Source organism: Harpia harpyja, chromosome 7 (assembly GCF_026419915.1).
Source record: "Harpia harpyja isolate bHarHar1 chromosome 7, bHarHar1 primary haplotype, whole genome shotgun sequence".
In the NCBI taxonomy this organism is placed as follows: Eukaryota; Metazoa; Chordata; class Aves; order Accipitriformes; family Accipitridae; genus Harpia; species Harpia harpyja.
Window position 1 is genome coordinate 31,083,794 of NC_068946.1, and position 22,024 is coordinate 31,105,817.

The 22,024-nt window shown below is 44.4% G+C and overlaps 1 protein-coding gene across 25 annotated transcripts in view; it reads left to right on the plus strand.

Annotated features, from left to right (window-relative positions):
* The window catches only part of TTN (titin), a 245,697-nt gene that overhangs the window by 50,692 nt on the left and 172,981 nt on the right, over nucleotides 1-22,024 (plus strand). For 24 of the 25 annotated variants that reach the window (XM_052793469.1, XM_052793487.1, XM_052793478.1 and 21 more), the window contains 35 exons: nucleotides 3,767-4,045; nucleotides 5,145-5,708; nucleotides 6,134-6,415; nucleotides 6,526-6,804; nucleotides 7,179-7,457; nucleotides 7,556-7,834; nucleotides 7,958-8,245; nucleotides 8,366-8,644; nucleotides 8,746-9,027; nucleotides 9,135-9,413; nucleotides 9,524-9,802; nucleotides 9,897-10,175; nucleotides 10,294-10,581; nucleotides 10,682-10,960; nucleotides 11,098-11,379; nucleotides 11,505-11,783; nucleotides 11,927-12,205; nucleotides 12,311-12,589; nucleotides 12,716-13,003; nucleotides 13,200-13,478; nucleotides 13,687-13,968; nucleotides 14,576-14,854; nucleotides 14,963-15,244; nucleotides 15,757-16,035; nucleotides 16,161-16,448; nucleotides 16,655-16,933; nucleotides 17,035-17,313; nucleotides 17,412-17,690; nucleotides 17,793-18,080; nucleotides 18,213-18,500; nucleotides 19,378-19,659; nucleotides 20,416-20,694; nucleotides 20,792-21,073; nucleotides 21,211-21,489; nucleotides 21,611-21,898. In XM_052793469.1, coding sequence (XP_052649429.1) covers nucleotides 3,767-4,045; nucleotides 5,145-5,708; nucleotides 6,134-6,415; nucleotides 6,526-6,804; nucleotides 7,179-7,457; nucleotides 7,556-7,834; nucleotides 7,958-8,245; nucleotides 8,366-8,644; nucleotides 8,746-9,027; nucleotides 9,135-9,413; nucleotides 9,524-9,802; nucleotides 9,897-10,175; nucleotides 10,294-10,581; nucleotides 10,682-10,960; nucleotides 11,098-11,379; nucleotides 11,505-11,783; nucleotides 11,927-12,205; nucleotides 12,311-12,589; nucleotides 12,716-13,003; nucleotides 13,200-13,478; nucleotides 13,687-13,968; nucleotides 14,576-14,854; nucleotides 14,963-15,244; nucleotides 15,757-16,035; nucleotides 16,161-16,448; nucleotides 16,655-16,933; nucleotides 17,035-17,313; nucleotides 17,412-17,690; nucleotides 17,793-18,080; nucleotides 18,213-18,500; nucleotides 19,378-19,659; nucleotides 20,416-20,694; nucleotides 20,792-21,073; nucleotides 21,211-21,489; nucleotides 21,611-21,898 — 10,134 coding nt within the window. The remainder of the gene's footprint in view (nucleotides 1-3,766; nucleotides 4,046-5,144; nucleotides 5,709-6,133; nucleotides 6,416-6,525; nucleotides 6,805-7,178; nucleotides 7,458-7,555; nucleotides 7,835-7,957; nucleotides 8,246-8,365; nucleotides 8,645-8,745; nucleotides 9,028-9,134; nucleotides 9,414-9,523; nucleotides 9,803-9,896; nucleotides 10,176-10,293; nucleotides 10,582-10,681; nucleotides 10,961-11,097; nucleotides 11,380-11,504; nucleotides 11,784-11,926; nucleotides 12,206-12,310; nucleotides 12,590-12,715; nucleotides 13,004-13,199; nucleotides 13,479-13,686; nucleotides 13,969-14,575; nucleotides 14,855-14,962; nucleotides 15,245-15,756; nucleotides 16,036-16,160; nucleotides 16,449-16,654; nucleotides 16,934-17,034; nucleotides 17,314-17,411; nucleotides 17,691-17,792; nucleotides 18,081-18,212; nucleotides 18,501-19,377; nucleotides 19,660-20,415; nucleotides 20,695-20,791; nucleotides 21,074-21,210; nucleotides 21,490-21,610; nucleotides 21,899-22,024) is intronic. The other variant, XM_052793496.1, reaches the window with a different exon arrangement.

Genomic DNA, 22,024 nt, shown 5'->3' on the forward strand with positions numbered 1-22,024 from the left:
AGTTGAAAGAGATGAACTAACTGCACCCGAAGAAGGGTTGGTGGACTGAAAAGTTTGTGTTATTTTTTCCAATCCTAATTTCGGCATTCTGCTTTTTTCTTGGTGTTTTGAATTAAACCAGGGTCTTAGCACTGCTCTGCTGTATTTGTTTGTATAGGTGTACATACAAATGTGTACGGCACATACCACTTTAATTATATTTGTGAAATGCACCAATGTTGCTTGACTGTTACTTGCACTGTATACCCTGGGGGTATGCCTAACCTATACTGTGATGTCAGGTTTAAAGAAACACACATGTTGATCCAGATGGGAAGTTCATAAGTAACCTGACAGCACAGCATGTCTTGCTGGTTTTGGCAGGTATGTATTTGACAGCAAGAGGACCTCATGTTCATTGTTAACTGCTGTACAGTATTGAGAAAGCCTCCAGATATACAAGAATAGTTGCACTAACACTGTTTATTGCTATTTTCAATTGCTCTCTTAAGTATTCTAGTAAAACTGAACAATTTTTTTTCCATACAGACATTGCTAGCTCTCTTATTGTGTCTTCTGAGGAAGGAAGAAGCAAAGGCTACAGCAGCGGCCTTCAGTTGCCTGATAGAGAGAAAACACTAGAATTTGAGCCTGAAAAACCAGTTTATTCCAGCAAAGCAAAGATGAAAATGGAGGAGGGGGGCAAAGCCCCTGTTTTCCTCAAACAGGTCTCAAATGTTGAAGTCTGGCAGGGAGATGTAGCTAGGCTCTCTGTTACTGTTACTGGCAGCCCCGCACCCAAAATCCAGTGGTTTTTCAACAGTATGAAGCTAACTCCATCCATGGACTGTAAGTTAGTGTTTGCTGGCAATGACCACAGCCTCATCCTCCCGTATGCAAGTGCGCAGGATGAGGGTGAATACACCTGCGTGGCCAGCAATGTACACGGTAAGACCACTTGCAGTGCCCACCTCCACGTGCGGCAGCGGATACCAGGGGTCCCTTGCTTTGCCAGGGAGCCGGACAGCGTGCGGTGTGCACCGGGCTTCACAGCAGTCTTTGAGTACACCGTGGCTGGGGACCCATGCCCTGATGTGCAGTGGTTCAAGGGGAGTGATCAGATCTTCTCCAATGCACGTCATTCTGTTGCTCACCACGCTGATGGCTCAGGCTCCCTGACAGTGCGGGAGTGCATGGAGGAGGACACTGGGCTCTACACGTGCAGGGCACTGAGCACCCTGGGCGAGGCCACATGCTCTGCTGAGCTCCTTGTGCTGCCCAAGGAGGAGCATGCTGTGTGCAGGCAGAGCCCAGCCTTGCAGCACTCTGCAGTGGCAGAGGACCAAAGCCTCCTCTCCTACGAGGAGGCTGGCAAGCTTCCTGCCGTGGAAGGAATGCTCAGCCTTGAGGCCATGAGGGAGCCCTGGACCCTCCTTCAGCTCCAGACGAGCCAGGCAGAGCACGTGCTGCCCAGGGAGGACATCTTGCCTGGCCTGCCACTGGCCTGCCTGGCTGCACAGAGTGTTGAAGAGGTGCTCACCCAGGTGGCCACAACACAAGAGAGCAGCAGGCTTCTGGCAGAGCCACTGCAAACACTCCCTGCTGGGCCCCAGGGTGTGGTGCCTGCAGCAGTGATGGAGACACGACTGCTGGGCTGCCTTGGGACTGTAGCTGCACAGATACTCTTGCCCAAAGAGGAAGTCATCCCCAAGGCAGCAGAGCAAATGGCTGCTCTGAAGACAGAGGCTTCCCAAGCCCTTCTACGGGTATCAAGCAGCACCGAGAGCCATGCCATAGATGGTGACCACATCCAGGTCCTTGAGAGCTTCGAGGCAATGCAAGGTGAGCTGAAAGCTGAACCCAGATTTCCCTCTGAATTGGCCTTTACTGGGGGCGAAGCTGTCCCCCTGGAGAACATTTCTTCCCTGGAAGCAGCAGAGGAAGGTTTTGCTGCAAGAATCCGTGAGGGACAGGCTGTGAGATTCCCCTTGCTGCTAGAAGAAAACCAGCCCCTGGCAGAGGAACATGTCGTTGATCTTGCCAGCCCACTTAGGCAGTCTCCAAGGGCAGGGAGACAACCCCAGGAAACAATGTACACTCACCAGCTCCAGCCAAGCCAAGTCCTCAACAAAGAAAGCCAGCTCACTGCTCAGGTTCCCAAGAGCTGCAGCTTGGACATAAAGTTTCAAATTAGAAATGCACTGAAAGCTGCAGTGGTAAGTAAGCAAAACCTCTTGTTTTCAGAATGGTTGGCTGATAAAGAAAATGTTGCAGTACAGACAATAAACATCACCAAGGAACATAAACACACCCTATGTACCTATGTTGTGACCACCGGAGGACTCAGTCCCATAGAAATCCCAGTTTCCTTGGGAGAAGTCAGCATTCACACAGCTGACCAGAAAACAGTTTTGAAGGAGGCTTTCTATTCTCTTGTTTGTGAAGAAAAACATCTCTTGACAGATGAAAAATCCAAAGCATTGCCAGTCCATTCCAGTCCACTTCTGTCAGGAAAACCCTGTGATGAAACCTCTGAGCTGGAACCCCAGCAGGCTGAGAGGACTATGGAGGCAGCAATACCCCTGGAGCAGCCTTTGTCTGCACAAGTAATCAACACTCTGACTGGGCGTGGTCAAATCAAGGATGTGGGTGCAGCTGCAGCCACTGCTGATGTAGCCTCTGCAGGTGTTCCCATTGAGACACCCACAGAAATACTGAAAAGGAAGGAGAGAAGGGAAGAAATATGTGAGGAAGAGGGCAGAGAAGGTCTGGAGACTAGAGCTGGGAAGATGGAGGATGAGCTGGGCAAAGAGAGTTATCCCATCATACACAGAAAACTGGTCAACACTGTTGTGGAGGAAGGGGAGAGTGTCAGGCTGGTGTCTGTCATAACAAATGTCAGAGAGGTGAACTGGTACTTTGAGGGTAAACTGGTGTCTTCAGGCGACAAATTCAAGTGTTTGCAAGATCAGGACATGTACACACTAGTAATAAGCAAAGTGTGTGAGGAGATTCACCAAGGAGAGTACACCTGTGAGGCACTGAATCAAGGTGGAAAAAGATCAACAGCAGCAAAACTCACAGTTGTTAAAAGAGGTTGGATTATGAGGATAAAATTCTGCCTAATACACTGCTCTACTAATGAAACTGCCCTACTATGTGTCTGTATCTTTGGATACAGACACAATATTATGACACCATCATGCCACTAATCAGAGGGGCCCCTTTCTCTCTGGATTTATGGTCTCCTTTTACCACATTGCAAAGTCCCTCACTTCCCTCACCCCAGTCTCTGGTCAGGAACTTTGTTGCTTCCTGTTCTCATCACACAAGCATAGTCAGGACAAGCTGTATCTGAATCCCGACCACTTCTCCCATTGTTGCCTGTGAAGTGGACCTGCTCTTCCCACTTTTCTCACTGCTGCACCCTCTCTCACTCTTTAGAGTTGTTGCACAGTTTCAGCACAATTCCTCATTCACACCATAATTTCTCACAGCTCCAGGATCGTGTGGTATATGTTTGTATTGCATTGTTATGGTGCATCGCTATTGCGCATTGTTTTTCCAGTATCACCACTGTGTTTTCTGATGTCATTATGCACCGTAACACTCTGTCCACTGAGCCTTGTACTGCTTTCATTTCTTACAGATATTTTTTTTATTTTACAGTCACTTTATATGGATTGCAAGTAAATCACCTTTTTTTTTTTTTTCAGTTAGTCACTTCACTGACTTTCCAGAATGTCAGCAGGCAGGGCTTTGAGTTACTCTCTGCTTCTGATTTCAGTTGCGCCGATCCTGAGGAGAAGGCTTGAATCTCTGGAGGTGGCTGTAAATCACGTGGCCAAGTTTACCTGTGAGGTAGAGACTGCTCCCAATGTCAGGTTCCAGTGGTACAAAGCCGGACGAGAGATATATGATGGGGACAAATACTCCATTCGCACCTCCAACTACCTCTCCACACTGGAGATCCCAAGGCCTCAGGTTGTTGACTATGGAGAGTATAGCTGTAAGGCTTCCAACCAGCATGGCAGTGTAAGCTCTACAGCCCTTTTAACAGTGACTGGTAAGTACAGACTTCCAAGCACTTCTCCTTCTCCATAAAATATCTTGGTATATTGTAATGCTTTCAGTGCTATACTTAAAAATGTTTATGGTAGAGCTCTTGATTGCCATTGTTATACATAATCCATATCTAATTTTGGCAGGTACAAGCATAGAGAAGGAATAATTTTTGAGAATGCTGCTTTTAGGTGCTTTCTGTACCTAGAAAGGGGAATCAGTGTGAAAAGTTTCAGAAGGGAAGAAAGAAGGGGGAAAGACAGAGCATGAGGAACTAGATTGTCAACAGAATGGGATTGCTTTGTGAATACATTCTTGAAGAAGGTTTATTTAACTTCTAGACAGCAAGAAAACATACACTTTTATATCTGATTTCTTTGGTGTAATAATCACTGTGCAATTATCCTAGCACCCTATGTTTATCCTGCAGCTATACTTGTGAGGCAGGCTATGCAGCTACGTATACCTGAACGTTTGTGTGCCATGGCCAGAGGGGAACTCTATGTGATTGGGGAAATAGATCTTCTTAAACAAAAGAGCTTTTTCAATTTACAGACTTTTTTGTCTATTGAAAACTATACAATTGTTGTCTTTTTTTTTTTCTTTTTTTTCTTTTTTTTTCTTTAAAAAACCCAACACCATCTTTTGGGCTTTTAGTGTATGATGATTTTTTTACTCTCACTTTTCTCTTTGTGGGAGGAATCTTTATGTGGTCTTTGCTAAGTGCCAGATACTAGAGACTAAAGAAAGATGCACAAACTGTGAAATGCATGCAAACTTGTCTATCTTGAGGGAATGGTGCCCAAATATGTCAGTCTTAGAGGAGGAAGTTCTGTTTTTTGGTTTATTTTCCTTTAGTTTGTACATTGCTCCAGAGATTCAAAATGCCTTCAAGCTCTGGAGCAATATACAGACCCAAGAAGTACAAAAGCAAAAATTCATCATCTTTAACACCTCTTATCTCCTTCACTTCTGGCTTCTTTTGCTTAAGAGTGTCTAGTGACAAACTGTCCCCTCTTGCTCTCTGTCCCTGGCAAATGTGGAGAAGGAGCATAAGCTCTGGTCTTCACCTCTGGATAACATTGAACCCCTTTGTTTTGCAGAAGCACTTCCGCCAACGTTTCTTACCAGACCTGAATCTATCACTACTTTTGTGGGCAAAAGTGCCAAGTTCCTGTGTACTGTTTCGGGCACTCCAGTCATCGACGTCGCCTGGCAGAAAGGTGGTACTACCATTTCACCTTCGGACCACCACAAGATCTCCAAAGTGGAAAATAAATATGTGTTGGAAATTTCCCTTCTCACCACCAGTGACAGAGGGATTTACACTTGCAAAGCTTCCAACAAGTTTGGGGCTGACATATGCCAGGCTGAAATGGTCATTATAGACAAGCCGCACTTCATTAAAGTTTTGCAGTCAGTGCAGTCAGCAGTCAATAAAAAAATACGTCTTGAATGTCAGGTAGATGAAGACAGGAAAGTAACAGTAGGGTGGACAAAGGATGGAAACAAAATCCCTCCAGGCAAAGATTATAAGATTTACTTTGAAGACAAAATAGCCTCGCTTGAGATTCCTCTGGCTAAGCTCAAGGATTCAGGCCATTATGTGTGCACTGCCTCAAATGAGGCAGGAAGCAGCTCCTCTTCTGCCAGCGTCACAGTGAGAGGTAAGATAGTCCTACACCCCCCCTACCTTTGCTCTTCTTGGGTTCCCCGTTTCTTCTTTTGCAGGCCAAAGACTTCTTTGGGTTGAAATCACACTGGAACTCTTCTCAGACTTGCCATCAGGTCTATTCACCTCTTGCTCATTTCCCCTGCTGCCTTCCAGCGCACTGTGTGTTGCCTCAATATTTCTTTCACCAGCCAGATCCAAGAACTGTTCCTGCATGCAGGGAAGAGATGGACGGAGAAAGCAAGAGAAACCACAAGAATTGCAGCTCAGCAAAGATTATGCTGATCTTTTCTGAAGTCATGTTTTGTTCTTATACTAGGAACCAATCTTTCAAAGCTTTGTATTTCAACCTTCTTTCCTTTTTCTCTTTTCCCCTTTTCTTCCCCTTTTCTTCCCCTTTTCTTTTCTTCCCATTTTTAGAACCACCATCCTTTGTGAAGAAAGTCGATCCATCTTATTTACTGACCCCAGGTGACTCTGCACGCCTTCAATGCAAAATCAAAGGCTCTCCTGAAATCCAGGTTACTTGGTTTAAGAACAATAAGGAAATCCGTGAAAGCAACACACACAGGATGTCCTTTGTCAATTCTGTGGCCGTGTTAGATATTTTGGAGATGAAAGTTGATGACAGTGGGAGCTACTCATGTGAAGCTGTAAATGAGGTTGGAAGTGACAGCTGCACCACTGAAGTAGTTGTCAAAGGTCTGTTCTTCTTGCTGCTGCCAGTCACATTCTTGAGAAAAACCTTCCCTTTGGGTTTTTTTTTTTTTTTATTTGCATGGTTGACTAATTCTTTCTCCCTGCTTTTATAGAGCCTCCATCTTTCATCCGAACACTTGAACCAGCAGAGGTAGTGAAGGGAACAAACACCATTCTTCGGTGTGAGGTTGCTGGCACTGGACCATTTGAGATTAGCTGGTACAAAGACAAGAAACAGATTCGCAGTAGTAAAAAATACAGGTTGACCTCTCAGAAAGCTGTTATTTCTCTGGAGGTGTCTTCATTTAATAGTGCGGATGTCGGTGAATACGAGTGTGTGATAGCTAATGAAGTTGGGAAGTGCATATGCAGTGCAACATACATCTTGAAAGGTCAGTGGGAGAGAGAAAACTCCACTTATTGAAGGGATTGGCAAGAACCCCTCATTTCTTAAAATGTCTTTTCTTTGGATTTGTGGGTGGCTAGGGAGGGTGGGGAGGGAGAATATCTTCTTTTTCTCTTAAAATTCTGTGTATATCTTAACTCTTATCTGGCATCAAGCCTGTGAATCTGAAGGACACTGAGCTTAAAGGGCCATGCATTAGCTCCCAGCTGGGGAATGCAACTCTTCTCCTTGCCTGCTTTTTAGCTGAATTGCACCATGTGCTGCACATGCTGTCTCATAAAACTGTCTTTAAGCAGCAGATTTCATGGGATGATGTAGTAGCAGATGAGTATTTCTTCTTGTCTCTTTTCTTTGAACTAGAACCGCCATCTTTTGTTAAGAAAATCGAAAATGTGACAGCTCTGGCTGGAGACAGTATTACGTTACAGGCTGTGGTGAAAGGGTCAGAGCCTATTTCTGTGATATGGATGAAGGGAAAAGACATTATTCAAGATGATAACAAAGTGAGAGTGACATTCGAACATGGTCTAGCAATGCTGCAAATTACCGGTGTCCAGCTGAGCTCTGGTGGCAAATACACCTGCGTGGCTGAGAATGATGCAGGAAGTCAGTCCTGCTTTGGTGAACTAGCAGTGAAAGGTCAGTGGAGTAGTGCTGTGATCCCTGCATTGTCTCCCACCTGAGAGGAAGAGCAATTTCCTTTTGTCCTTAACACCAGTTGTTTAATTCTGTTGTAGAACCTGCCAAAATCATTGAAAAATCCGAAGTGATCCAGGTGACAGCAGGGGAACCAGCCATTTTGGAGTACACTGTCACAGGCACTCCAGAGCTAAAAACCAAATGGTTCAAAGATGGAAGGCCACTACCTGCCAGCAAAAAATACAGGATCAGCTTTAAAAATAACGTTGCCCAGCTCAAGTTTTATGCCACTGAAATGCAGGACAGTGGCGAGTACACCTTTGAGATATCCAATGATGTGGGCATCAGCTCTTGTACTACCAGCTTCACTGTGCTAGGTTGGTACTGACTCTTTGCAATGAGCCCTGCTACTCTGCCTTCAGCCCAACAGAGCCAGAAGTAGAACTGCATGCCTGTTTTGCTCATGTGTTGGTTTCTTTCATTTTTTTCACTCTCAACAGATCGCACTCTCCCTCCCTTCTTTACCAAACCACTGAAGAATATCGACAGCATCATTAGCACCTCATGCCGCCTAGACTGCAAAATTTCAGGCTCTCTTCCAATGACCGTCTCTTGGTTTAAGCAGGACACTGAGATCACTTCAAGTGCCAAGTACACAGTACACTTTGCAGAAGGCTCTGCATCTTTGGAAATAAAACACCTAGATACAAGTGACGCTGGCGTCTACATTTGCAGAGCCACAAACTCTGCTGGTAGCAAAGACAGCAGTAGCACATTGTTTATAAAAGGTTTGGCAATTTGTTTCGTGTTTTTTTGAGTTTTACTTTTCATGTCATAATACTTTTCTTCTCCAAAGCACAGGCCATGTGTCTTACTCTTGACAATTGTTTCCTTTCAATGCAATCTAGAGCCACCCAGCTTCACTGTAGAACCAGAGTCCCAAGATGTACTGCCTGCATCAACTGTACGTTTCAAAGGCACATTTAAAGGCACAACACCACTGACGGTGAAATGGTTTAAAGGTGATACTGAGCTGGTGACAGGAGGAGCCTGCTACATTATGACAGAAGCATTAGCAAGTTACTTGGAGCTTTACGCGGTCAAACCAACAGATTCAGGAAAATACACCTGCAAAGTCTCCAATGTAGCTGGTTCAGTAACATGCAGTGCGAACTTGTTTGTAAAAGGTTTGCATTCTTACCCTCTTTTAAAATTTCAGCAGCTGGATTTGACCCAGTGGCACTCTTTCCAGCCTTCTTTGTCCTGAACACTTTTCTTAAATCCACAGAACCTGCTGCCTTCAAGGAGAAGCTAGAGCCAACCCATCTGGTAAAGAAAGGTGGATATGCTGAGCTGACCTGTGAAGTCACTGGTACTCCTGAGATTAAAATCACGTGGTTCAAGGATGATAGAGAGTTAAAAGAGAGTGACAAATACAGGATGTCTTTTGCAAAATACTTGGCAATACTCCATGTTACAGAGGTTGAGACTGAAGACAGTGGGGAATACATCTGCGAGGCCAAAAATGATGCTGGAAAAGATATTTGCAGTAGCGTTGTTACAGTCAAAGGTGTGTGTGACATCCAGCCACACAGTTTGTCTCTTTAAACTCAGTGCAGTTTTACAGGCTTTGAAAGTATGATTAATACAAACTGCACTCTCTCTTTTGCACCGTAGAGTCACCTTATTTTAGCAAGGAGTTTCAATCCATGGAAGTCTTGAAGGATTCTGATGTGGTTTTGGAGTGCGAGGTGCTTGGCACACCTCCCTTTGAAGTGTTTTGGGTGAAAGATGATAAACCTGTGCGGAGCAGTAAGAAGCACAGAATAAGCATTGAGAAATCTTTGATTAGCCTCCACGTTTTCAGGTTTGATGCTTCTGATGTTGGCGAGTATCAGTGTAGAGTAACAAACGATGTCGGGAGCTGCCTCTGCAGTTCAGAGGTCACGCTGAAAGGTTAGTGCAAGGTGCAGAATGCCACTAGCATGCTCTTATCCCAGTGTGGTTTCCATGCCACGCTGTCATGCACCAGATCCATACTTACATAGTCCCTTTCTTCCTGCCAGAGCCCCCACAGTTCTTGAAGAGGATAGAAAACATTAGTTCCCTTCGAGGGGGCACGGTTGTGTTTCAGGCTGCTATTAAAGGCTCCTTGCCCATCACTGTGTCCTGGCTGAAAGACAACGATGAAGTGATTGAAGACAACAATATCAAAATGACCTTTGTGAACAATGTTGCCACTCTTCTGGTGAGGTCTATTGAGCTGAAACATGATGGGAAATATTTCTGTCAGGCTAAAAATGAGGCGGGAATTCAAAGGTGTTCTGCTCTGCTGACTGTCAAAGGTTGGTCCTACCCTGAGGACTTGCAGTGATCTCAGACGGTTCCCTTGCGATTTTTACAGATGCCCTTAACGCTCTATCTCCTTGTTTACAACAGAACCTGCTACAATCATGGACAAGGCTGTGTCAATAGATGTGACTGAGGGAGATCCAGCAACCTTGCAGTGTAAATTTTCAGGAACGAAACACATTACAGCCAAATGGTTCAAAGATGGCAAGGAATTGATGTTGGGCCCAAAATATAAGATCAGTGTTACAGACACTGTCTCAGTCCTAAAGGTGCTTCATACAGAAAAGAAAGACAGTGGGGAATACATTTTTGAGGTTCACAACGATGTTGGGAGCAGTAGCTGTTCCGCCAGCATTAATGTCCTAGGTGTGTATGGGCTCTCTTTTATCATTGCTTTTACACACAAAATCTTTTCTCCTGAGCTGACATCTGCCACAATCAAGGTTGAATTTCATACTTTGTCTTTTTACTCTGTCTTGGCTAGATCTCATTATACCACCTAAATTCACCAAAAAGCTCAAGAAAATGGACAGCATTAAGGGGTCTTTTGTCCACCTGGAGTGCATAGTGTCTGGTTCACATCCTATAAGTATCCAGTGGTACAAGGACGGCCAAGAAATAACAGCAAGTGAAAAGCACAAATACTCTTTCCATGATAATACTGCATTTCTGGAAATCAATAAACTGGAAGGCACAGACAGTGGCTCTTACACCTGTGAAGCAACAAATAAGGCAGGAAGCAACCAATGCAGTGGGTTCTTAACAGTCAAAGGTTTGAGCTCCTTCTTTGTTTTGTGTTAGGTCTCTCATACATAATTTTGGAATTCCCCTGTCTCAGAGTAATCCCCTTTCTTCCTTTTTACATATTATAGAACCACCGTATTTTGTGGAAAAACCTCAGTCCCAAGAGGTTGTGCCCAATGCCAGGGTTCAGTTCAAAGCACTGGTGAAAGGCTCTACACCTCTGCAGATAAAGTGGTTTAAAGACAGCCAGGAGCTCCTCTCTGGAGCCAATCGATCTGTCTGGAAGGACGACACGTCTAGCGTACTGGAGCTCTTCTCAGCTAGGACATCTGACTCCGGGAACTACACTTGTCAGATAAGCAATGATGTGGGGACTGCAACTTGCAAGGCCGCTTTGTTTGTAAAAGGTGTGCAACACAATGTTCTTCTCTTCTTTGTGGTTCTGATTTTTCTGTGCAATTTGGGGAGGGGGGTAGGAAACCCTTGTATTTCTTTAAACCACCTTGAATATTATACCGCCTCACCTTTTCTGTCCATCTTCTAGAGCCCCCCAGATTTATTCAGATGCCAACTTCCGTAGTAGCTTTGCGTGAAGGACAGTCCACCACTTTCGAGTGCCAGGTAGTAGGCACGCCAGAGATCCACATCACATGGTACCTGGATGGGAATGAAGTGACTGACCAAGTTAAATACAGCATCTCCTTCGTAGACGGTTTAGCCACTTTGAAAGTCACTCAAGCCAGAGTGTCAGATAGTGGGATTTATGTTTGTGAAGCCCACAATGATGCAGGTAGTGAGAGCTGCAGCGTCGAGCTGAAAGTAAAAGGTTGGTTTTGAACATCTTGTCATCATCCAGCTATGCCACATAGCTGTGGTGATGGAGTAGGGGAGACTTCTTCCCTCAAAACCATTTAAGGTTGCTATCTACTTTCCCCTCATTCCTCTTTGTAGAGCCTCCAACATTTGTTCGGGAGTTGAGTCCCACCGCCGTAGTGAAGGGTTTGGAGGCTACACTGGAGTGTGAGGTGACTGGTACTCCTCCGTTTGAGGTGAAGTGGCTGAAGAACAATAAGGAGATGTTCAGCAGCAAGAAATATGCCATCTCCACCAAAGAATCAGTATTTACTCTTAATGTGACTAACTGTGATGTCTCAGATGTTGGTGAATATCAGTGTATTATATCAAATGAAGGTGGGAGCTGTTCTTGCAGCACAAGGCTCAGCTTGAAAGGTCAGTCCTCTAGGAAGCATACCCCAAACATTACATCCCCTAGCTAAACTGTAGTGACAAGGTTGACTTTATATGATCTCTCTTTCCCCTCTTCACTTTCCATGACTTCTCTTCCAAACAACAAACAAAACCTCACACCACAGAACCACCATCCTTCGTCAAGAAGCTGGAGAATGTCACTAGCATTTTGAAAGGTACCGCATTCTTCCAGTGTGTTGTAGCAGGCGCTCAACCCTTATCTGTGTCATGGATAAAAGATGAGAAAATACTGGAAGATGATGAGCACCACCATATTACCTTTGAGAACAGCGTGGCCACACTGGAACTTACCAATGTTGACCTCAGCCACAGAGGGAGATACACCTGCCAGGCAAAGAACGAGTCTGGCATGGAGAAGTGTTTTGCTTTACTTTTTGTACAAGGTGTGTACAAGGTGTGACCCTTCAAGCTCATCCTTGATGAGTACTTGAAAAGTCAGTCCCCTATCTGTGTTGCTAACTGCCTTTTTTATACACTTTATACCTCAGAGCCTGCACGGATCATAGAAAAGGCTAAATCACTTAAAGTCACTGAAAGAGACCCCGTGACTTTGGAGTGTACTGTTGCTGGGACACCAGAGCTCCGAATAAGATGGTACAAAGACGGTAAACAGCTCCTGCCCAGTAGATACTACACAATGAGCTTTGAAAACAATGTGGCCAGTTTCAGGATTGAACCTGTATCAAAGGAGGATAGTGGTACATACAGTTTTAAGGTTGAAAATGACTTTGGAAGTAGCACCTGCGAAGCTGTTCTGACTGTGCTAGGTTTGTATTGTCATTTGGCAAATTTGCCAGTCCAACAGGGAGGGAATGAAAAAATAATAGTCTCTGTTTGTGAAAGATAGGCAAGAAGGTAACCAGTGTGTTTTTGCCATTTTTTGTGTTGGGCAGATCAATCAATTCCTCCTGCATTTATCAAAAAGCTAACCAAAAAGGATACCGTTCTGGGATCTTCTATCCAAATGGAGTGCAAAGTCTCTGGGTCACTCCCCATTACTGCAAAATGGTTTAAGGATGGAAAAGAGATAACTGACAGTGCAAAATATAGAAGCCTGTGCCGTGAGAACACTATGTCACTTGAGATTGCTAATCTAGAGCTGGCAGACAGTGCAAATTACACATGCAGTGTCTCTAATGTTGCCGGGAACGATTCTTGCAGTGCTATCCTCACTGTGAAAGGTTTGAAACTCTTTTACTACTTCTTCTTATTTGTGATAGATGCTGAGAAAATACCTTAAATCTTATGCTAACATAACACTCTTATACCTCTTAACATTAATGCTGAAAACTTGGTCTCCATGCTTATCTCACTAATTTTCTTTATTCTTAGACAGTTCTGATGTAATTGAATATTTCTTTTTCTTAAAAACTGCAGAGCCACCAAGCTTCTTAGTAAAACCTGAAAGCCAGCAAGCCATCCCAGATTCCACAGTGGAGTTTAAGGCCACACTAAAAGGAACGCCACCATTTACAGTAAAGTGGTTCAAAGAAGACTTAGAACTTGTATCTGGTCCCACTTGTTTCATTGGGATTGAAGGGTCAACTGGGTTCTTAACCCTCTATTCAGTGGATACTTCTAGGAGTGGGCACTACACTTGCCACGTTTCAAATGACGTTGGCAGTGACTCTTGCACTACAACATTGATGGTAACAGGTGTGCACTCTTTCTTGTTGTGTTGCAGTCTTTTTGTCTATTTCTTTTCTTTCCTTTTTGCCAAGCCCACCTCAGTGACCTTTGATACATTGCCAAGTGAATTCCCTACCGTATGTTTGCAACCCACAGTTGTTTGGCTCTTTTCCCAACTCTTTTCTTTCCAGTATTAATTCAGACCTTCCTGACCCTACTTTTCTGGTTTTTTTAGAACCACCCAAGTTTTCTAAGAAGCTAGAGGCAGCAAAAGTAGTCAAGCAGGGTGACTCAGCCCGGCTTGAATGCAAAGTAAGTGGATCTCCAGAGATGAAAGTAGTGTGGTTCAGAAATGACCATGAAATTGTTGCCAGTGAAAAATTCCGGACATCATTCATTGACTCTGTGGCCGTGCTTGAAATGAATCATCTCAGTACTGATGAGAGCGGTGACTACATCTGTGAAGCTCACAACCCTGCCGGCAAGGCCAGCTGTAGCACCAAAGTCACAGTGAAAGGTTAGCTGTCCTCTTGTTCTCTGGCTACATCTTATTTTTCCCTGGTGGTTTTATCCCTTGGAAATCCACAGGAACATGAGATTAATTTCTCATTTCAGGGCTGTCTTTTTCTTCATGTCATGTTTGTTTCTTAATGCCCCCTCACCCCCTCTGCTAGTGCCTGAACAGGAGAGATGTTGTTCTTAATGCAGATGAGTCCTAAGCTAGGTGTTCCCCAGTTCTATGATTGTCAACGTCCAAGACAGATCATAGTGGGGACTGCTATATCAAGGAGCTGAAATATGAAGAAAAAGAACAGACCCAAACTGATCAGTGTCAGTTTTACACCCTGTATTTGAGAATACTACCAGCTAAATGAGAGCTGTACCCTCCTTGCCCAGGGTCACCTCTCTGTTTTTACGTTTTCTACAGAGGAGCTAAGAGCTTTGAATTCTCACCTACCTGCAAGATCATTTCATAATGTGCCCAGAAAATGAGGAAAGTCCTTGCCCATTCTGTTGATTTTTCTCAGCAGTCTCATTATGTAGAAGCTGGTATCAGTAAACAGTTTGTTGGTCAAATAGCTCTAGACTCCTTTTTAAAAAATGTTCCTTTCTTCTCTTGTTAGAACCTCCTGTCTTTAGCAGGAAGCCCTCTCCAGTAGACATGCTCAAAGGAAGTGAGGTTAGCCTGGAATGTGAGATTTCAGGAACGCCACCATTTGATGTTACCTGGTACAAAGACAGGAGACAAATCCGCAGCAGTAAGAAGTATAAGGTTACGGCCAAAAACTACCATACAAGCGTTCGCATTCTTAATGTTGAAGCTGCAGATGTTGGTGAATATCAGTGCAAAGCACAGAATGACGTAGGAAGTGACAATTGTTTTTGCACTGTGAAGCTGAAAGGTAAAGTATTGGCACATATGCCATCTGCAGTGCTCCCAATGGCTCTGCATTGCTCTTATTTACATAGGCACTGTGAGTATTTACTGTAACTGCATGTTTCTTCTTCAGAACCACCAAAATTCTTGACGAAAATAAACAGCATGACTGTTGTGGTTGGTGAACCAGTAGAGTTACAAGCAAGAGTCGAGGGGTCCCAGCCAATTTCTGTGCAGTGGCTTAAAGACAAGGAGGAAGTTATTAGAGAAAGTGAAAACACGAAGATCACATTTATGGAAAATATAGCAACTTTACAACTTGTGCGCACAGAGACAAGCAATGCTGGAAAATACATCTGCCAGATCAGAAATGATGCTGGAAGTCGCGAGTGCATGGCTACCTTAACTATTCTAGGTTGGTAAAAAGCACAAGTTCATGAAAGATATTTTTAAAGTTAGGAATTTGGCTATTTAGTGTCAGCTGTACGCTTTGCTTATGCCCTTGAGTTCAAAACAATCAAAACAGAGAATCTCTGTGTCCTCAAAAGCAGTAGTCATGTTCCTTATTTCCAGTTGTCCAGGGATAGGGGTGAAAGGAACCACAGGCCTCTACACTGTGATGGGATCCAGTTGACTGGCTTTCTAAGTCATGTCTTCTGCTTGCACCTGCTTGGAGAGGGACAGACAGTTGCATTTCTCTCCTAGGAGTTTAAACTTATTTTTACTTCATTTTGGAGAGCATCTGAAATCTCCAGTTTAGGATAGAATAAAGGGTGGAAAAAACAGCTGTAAAAATTTCCCAGCCCAACAAACTGAGATATCCTTAGTATCAAATGTGTAAGCCCCATTTTATAGTGCTATAATACTTAGAGCTAGTACTAATCAAATCCTGTTTTCACCATACACGTTACCCATCTCTCCTTCCAGAGCCTGCAGTCATTGTAGAGAAAGCAGAGCCAATGAGAGTTACTATAGGAGACGCCTGTACTTTGGAGTGCAAAGTGGCAGGCACACCAGAGCTTTCCACTGGGTGGTTCAAGGATGGCAAAGAGCTGACCAGCAGCCAAAAATACAGAATTACTTTCCTCAATAAAGTATCTACACTTAAAATTATGGATGCAGAGAAGGAAGATGGTGGATTGTACACTTTTGCAGTGCAGAACGACGTGGGGAAAAGCAGTTGCACAGCATCGGTTGATGTTTTAGGTTGGTTGGGTAGCTTGCCTTCTACCTTTTATAAAAACTTTTGTTTAGTCATGGTCTCTTTCCTGTCTTCCATTCCTTCCCTCCTTTTCTCTCTAACTATGGATTTATTATTTTTTCTTACACAGATCGAATCATTCCTCCTTCTTTCACAAGAAAACTAAAGGACACCCCTTGTGTCCTGGGTTCCTCAGCACTGCTGGAATGCAAAGTGTTGGGTTCACCTCCTATTTCTGTTGCCTGGTTCCAAAATGGACTTAAATTAGTCAATGGGGAAAAACATCAAATCTCCTTTTCAGATAACCTATGTATTTTAGAAGTGAATTCACTGAGCGACTCAGATACTGGAACTTACACCTGCAAAGCTACCAACATAGCTGGTTCAGATGAATGCAGTGCTGTATTGACTGTACAAGGTCAGTATATGATGGTCAGGAAGCTCTCTGAGCTACTCTTTTCTCTTTCTTTCTTTCTTGAAATTGCCTATGGTCTTTTATAAATACACTTGGGGAAAATTATTGACTGGAAAATATTTTGTTCTTTATCTTCAGTAGGTGTGTGGAAATGCCAGGGTTATGCTGTAGCAACGTGTCTTATCTCTCTTTTTCTCTTGTGTGTTTAGAACCACCTTCTTTTGAGAGGACACCAGAGCCTCTGGATGTCTTGCCAGGCACTAGCATCACTTTTACATGTGTTATCAGAGGAACCCCTCCTTTTAAGGTGAACTGGTTTAGAGGGGCCAATGAGCTTGTGCCAGGGGACAAATGCAATATCTACTTGGAGGACTCCATTGTGGAGCTTGAGTTATTTGATGTAACTCCTCTCCAAAGTGGAGAGTACACTTGCCTAGTGACTAATGATGCTGGCAGGGCAAATTGTACAACACACCTTACAGTAAAAGGTTTGTAAAGATTGCATCTCTCTATTTACCTTAAAATATTGTTTCCTTCCCTCCATTTGTCCTGTTGTGCTCAACATTTGTGACTTCTTACCTTTCATTAGAGCCGGCTGTCTTTGTGAAGAAACTGAGTGATCAGTATGTGGAGCCTGGCAAGCCCATCATCCTGGAGGGCAATTACACAGGCAGCCTGCCTATTTCTGTGACATGGAAGAAGAATGGCCACACCATCACTCAATCTCAGAAGTGTAGCATCACCACCACAGAGAAATCCTGCATCCTGGAAATACTTGACAGTACCAAAGAAGATGCAGGAGAATACACTTGCCATGTTGAAAATGAGGCAGGAGGAGATGTTTGTGAGGCTGTAGTATCTACCTTAGGTGTGTGCTCCCTTTGTTTTTCTTGCCTGTTCTTTCAAGTGTATGCTTTCCAAGGCCTGGCACTATAACGAGTCTATCTAATGGCTTCTGTTTTTTAGAACCTCCCTATTTTGTTACACACCTGGAACATCTTGAGGTGTCTGTTGGGGATTATACAACTTTGCAATGCCGCGTTGCTGGAACACCAGAAATCACTGTGTCTTGGTACAAAGGTGATACAAAACTCAGGTCTACACCTGAGTACAAAGTATTCTTTAAAGACAACGTTGCTACACTTATTTTCAACAAAGTGGTTAGCAATGACAGTGGAGAATATACCTGCAAGGCAGAAAACAGTGTAGGAACTGCATCTACAAAGGCTCTCTTAACAGTTCAAGGTGACGATTTTATAGTAGCTTGCTACAAATTCTTTTTCTCTTGCAAAACTATAAAGAAATTGATTCCTGGGGTATATTTATCCTTTATTTGCTTTCTTCTAGAGCGCAAACGGCCACCATCCTTTGCAAGAAAATTAAAGGACATCGAGCACCCTGTTGGTTTACCCCTTAAATTTATGTGTCGGCTCAATGGCTCAGAACCGATTACCGTCACTTGGCATAAAGATGGTGTGCTGCTAAGCGATGACCACAATGTGCACACATCCTTTGTAGATAATGTTGCAGTGCTGCAACTGGTGCGAACTGAGATGAATCATACTGGGCAGTACTCTTGCACAGCCACCAATGCTGTGGGCACTGCCACCTCAAGTGCTAGGCTCACAGTGGCAGGTGTGTTGGCTTACAAAACTTTTGCCTGGAGCACAGGCTCCCCCTTCCCATTTCATGCATGCGATGGTATTGGTGTGTTGGATTAGCTTTTCTGTGAAGTATGAGTATTACACTGTTTTCTTGTGTTTCTAGAACCCAAGCAAGCACCTGTCTTTGACACCAAACCAGAATCTATTGATGTGCCTTTTGGAGAAAGTGCTGACTTTGAATGCCATGTTACTGGAGCCCAGCCAATACGCATCACCTGGTCCAAGGATGGTCGGGAAATCCGAACTGGAGGAAACTTCAGTATTACATTTGTAGCTAACACAGCTCACCTTCGAGTGCTCAGAGTGGGTAAAGGAGACTCTGGCCAATATACTTGCCAAGCTAGTAATGAAGCTGGGAAAGACTTTTGCTCAGCCCAACTCAGTGTCAAAGGTATTAAGTCACCTTTGTTTGTGTGTTTTCTTTTTCTTGGGTAAAGAGACCTCTTTGTTACTGAGTTTCATCTTCCACCCTTTCCAATTTGGAAATATATAGTAAGTATCTTTCCAGAAAGCAGACATATACCATGTGGTGACCTTCTCCTATCATAATGCATGACAGTAGAAGCCTTGTGTGCCTGCAAAATCTCAAAGGGGAAAGGTCCCCTTGTGAAACTGTTTGTATGGAGAGTTGCACTCACCCTGCTTTTTACTGTAATTAGTGCTTAAACTACAGTCACAGTGGTATTCACACATAGCAATTACTGTATGGAAAATGGTGATATGATAAATACAATTACCTTGCATTTGTAGGCCAGCGTTGGTAACTCTTTCAAATTTGCTAAAGATTTCAGCTGGAGTTCTGAACTGCTGATTTATTCTAGACTACTTAAGTTCTTCATGCAGAAATAAGTTTTAAAGCTGTGCAAGCAAGTGAAACTATCCCTACCGTGTTTCTGCTGCTCTTGGGCATGAAGGGCTTGTCAAATCTTTCATGCTGGCCTGGGGATGTTTTCATCCCTCAAAGGTAACAGCAAAATTTGCCTTGGGTGGAGCAATCGTCCTTCGTCCTTCGTGTTTTTTACAGCTCCAGCTGTCTGACACCAGAGTTGGCAGAACATAGTTTTAGTTGTTGTCTTTGCCTTCTTTTCTCCATCTTACATCTTTCCTTGAGAGGAAACTCCAGTTGGCAATAGAGCCAGCTGCTGTAGCAAGCTTACTTTGTTGTGCCCCAATACTCCTGTGATCCCCGTAACTCTTGCTCAGCACCATAGATTTCACACGGCAAACAGGTATACCGCCACTCTCTACATACTTATTCTGTTCTGCAGAACCTCCCAAGTTCATCAAGAAGCCTGAAGCTTTGCGGTTCGTGAAGCAGGGGGATGCAGTTCAACTTGAATGTAAAATCAGTGGCACACCAGAGATCCGAACCGTGTGGTACAAAAATGACCAGGCACTCCTGGCGAGCGACAGGCTCCACATGTCCTTTGTAGACTCCGTGGCGATGCTAACCATCTTGGGTGCCAACACTGAAGATGCTGGAGATTACATATGTGAAGCCCATAACTCTGCCGGCACAGCCAGCTGCAGCACTTCAATCACAGTGAAAGGTTAGCAGTACGGCTTCACACACCACCAGAATCCCTGACTTCTAGGTCCGCTGCCAGCTGCACATCCTTGTGGACAGGGAGCTGCTGCTATGGCAGTTGGTGGCTGCTGGGGCAGCGTCTCTCCAGCTGCTCTCACATTCAAACTGCTGTGTTTAAGCAGCAGAAGCCAGGCAGGAAATAGTGGTGGGTGTTCAGCACTGTGCAGCCATTCCCCTGTCTCCCCATTTAAGTCAATTGCAAGCTGAATAAGGCAAGCTTGTCAGATCACAGGGGAAGCATGGACCAGCTGGAACACCAGCCATGATGAGGGAGATGGGAATACTTTGCAGCCATCCCTCTGTCTCCTCTTTATACACAATGATCCTGGCAGGAATGAAACTTAAGACGGAAGAGGAGGCTGTGTTGCTGAGCCTCACTGATGGTAGCTTTCATGACTGGAAAGAGGCGGGGAAAGCTGGAATGTCATCCTGGGGAGAGGGAAGAGTGGCTTTTGAGGAGGGGCACTGAGCACTGACTCCAAACAGGTGCAGAAGTGTCACATTTTCTGCCCTTAGTACTCTAAGTGTTGGGAAGGCTTTCTGGGAGATGCCGGGGGCTCAGCATTTTTTAGAGGTGAGGCCACATATTTGGAAGCTAAATATGGGTTTACAAGAATAAGTGTAGGCCCCCTTCCTGAATATGTTGCCTCCTGCTACTATCCAGAAACCCACCCAGGGAAGCAGGCTCACACATTACAATGTGATTCTTTTTTTATAGAACCACCTGTTTTTAGCAAGGTGCCAAGCCCTGTGGACACACTTAAAGGCTCAGATGTCATCCTCCAGTGTGAGATAGCAGGGACTCCACCCTTTGAGGTGGCTTGGTTCAAGGACCGGAGGCAGGTCAGGAGCAGCAAGAAGTTCAAGGTGACAACAAAACATTCCATTGCCAGTCTTCATATTCTCAATCTGGAATCTCAAGATACTGGAGAATATCAATGCAAAGCTATGAATGAGGTGGGAAGCGACACTTGCACCTGCCCCGTGAAATTCAAAGGTTTGTATGCTAGAGGATCAACAGCACCACCACCCTCTTCTCATGATCTCCCAGCTGCATGCTTAACCTTCCTCTGCCTCCTTGTTTTTGCCATCAGAACCCCCACGCTTTGCCAAGAAGCTGAGTGACACTGCAATCTTCGTCGGGGAGCCAACAGCCCTGCAAGCAGTGGTGGAAGGATCCCCACCAATTTCTGTTGTCTGGCTCAAGGACAAGGGTGAAGTTATTAGGGAGAGTGAAAATGTCCAAATGTGGTTTATGGACAACATTGCAACTCTTGAGATTGCCAGTGCAGAGGGAGCTGATGTTGGGAAGTACATCTGCCAGATCAAAAATGATGCTGGCATGCGGGAGTGCTCTGCCTTTTTACAAGTTCTAGGTGGGTATAGCCTGGTACTATATTTTACAGCTTGCACAATTGCCTCTACCAGCCTTTGTTTTCTGTTTATATCCTGTGCTCACTGGTTTGCAGATAGATTTCCTGGTGACACACTGACCCCTCCCTTCCTATTTCAGAACCGGCAGTTATCTTAGAGAAGAGTGAGCCGATCACAGTAATGGCTGGCAATCCTTTTACCTTGGAGTGCAAAGTAGGAGGAACACCTGAACTTATCACCAAGTGGTACAAAGATGGCAGAGAACTAAGGAGTGACCGCAAATACCAAATTACCTTTTTCAACAATATATCCACCTTGAAAGTCTTTTCTGCAGACAGGGGAGACAGGGGCTTGTATACTTTTGAGGTGCACAATGAGGTGGGGGACAGCAGCTGCACTTCTTCAGTTGATGTTTCAGGTCAGCTCTCTGTCTTTGTTGTTCACCCTTGTCTTTAAAGGAAGCTTCCCCTCGCCCCTTTCCTTTCCCCTGAAAAAAACCCAACACTTTTCTTCCTGTTCTTCTGCCCTGTCCTATTTAGATCGTCTTGTTCCTCCTTCATTCTCAAGAAAACTAAAGGAAACAAATGGGGTGCTGGGATCCTCCGTGCTTCTGGAGTGCAAAGTGTCTGGCACATCCCCCATATCTGTGGCCTGGTTTCAGGATGGGAATGAGATTGTTAGTGGAGAAAAATATGAAATCTCATTCTTGGATAACGTTTGTGCTTTGAAGCTGAATGCCCTGGATGTCACAGATACAGGGCCATATACCTGTGTGGCAGCCAATGTGGCTGGATCTGATGAATGCAGCGCCTTCCTGACTGTACAAGGTCAGTGGAAGGATACTACAGCCCCTTCAACAAAATTCTTCTTCCCTCTTCTCTTCCTTCCCTCTGGTTTCCCATGATTTCTTTTTCATGTTTCTTTCTGTTTTCTCCCTCCTTCTCTCATTTTTT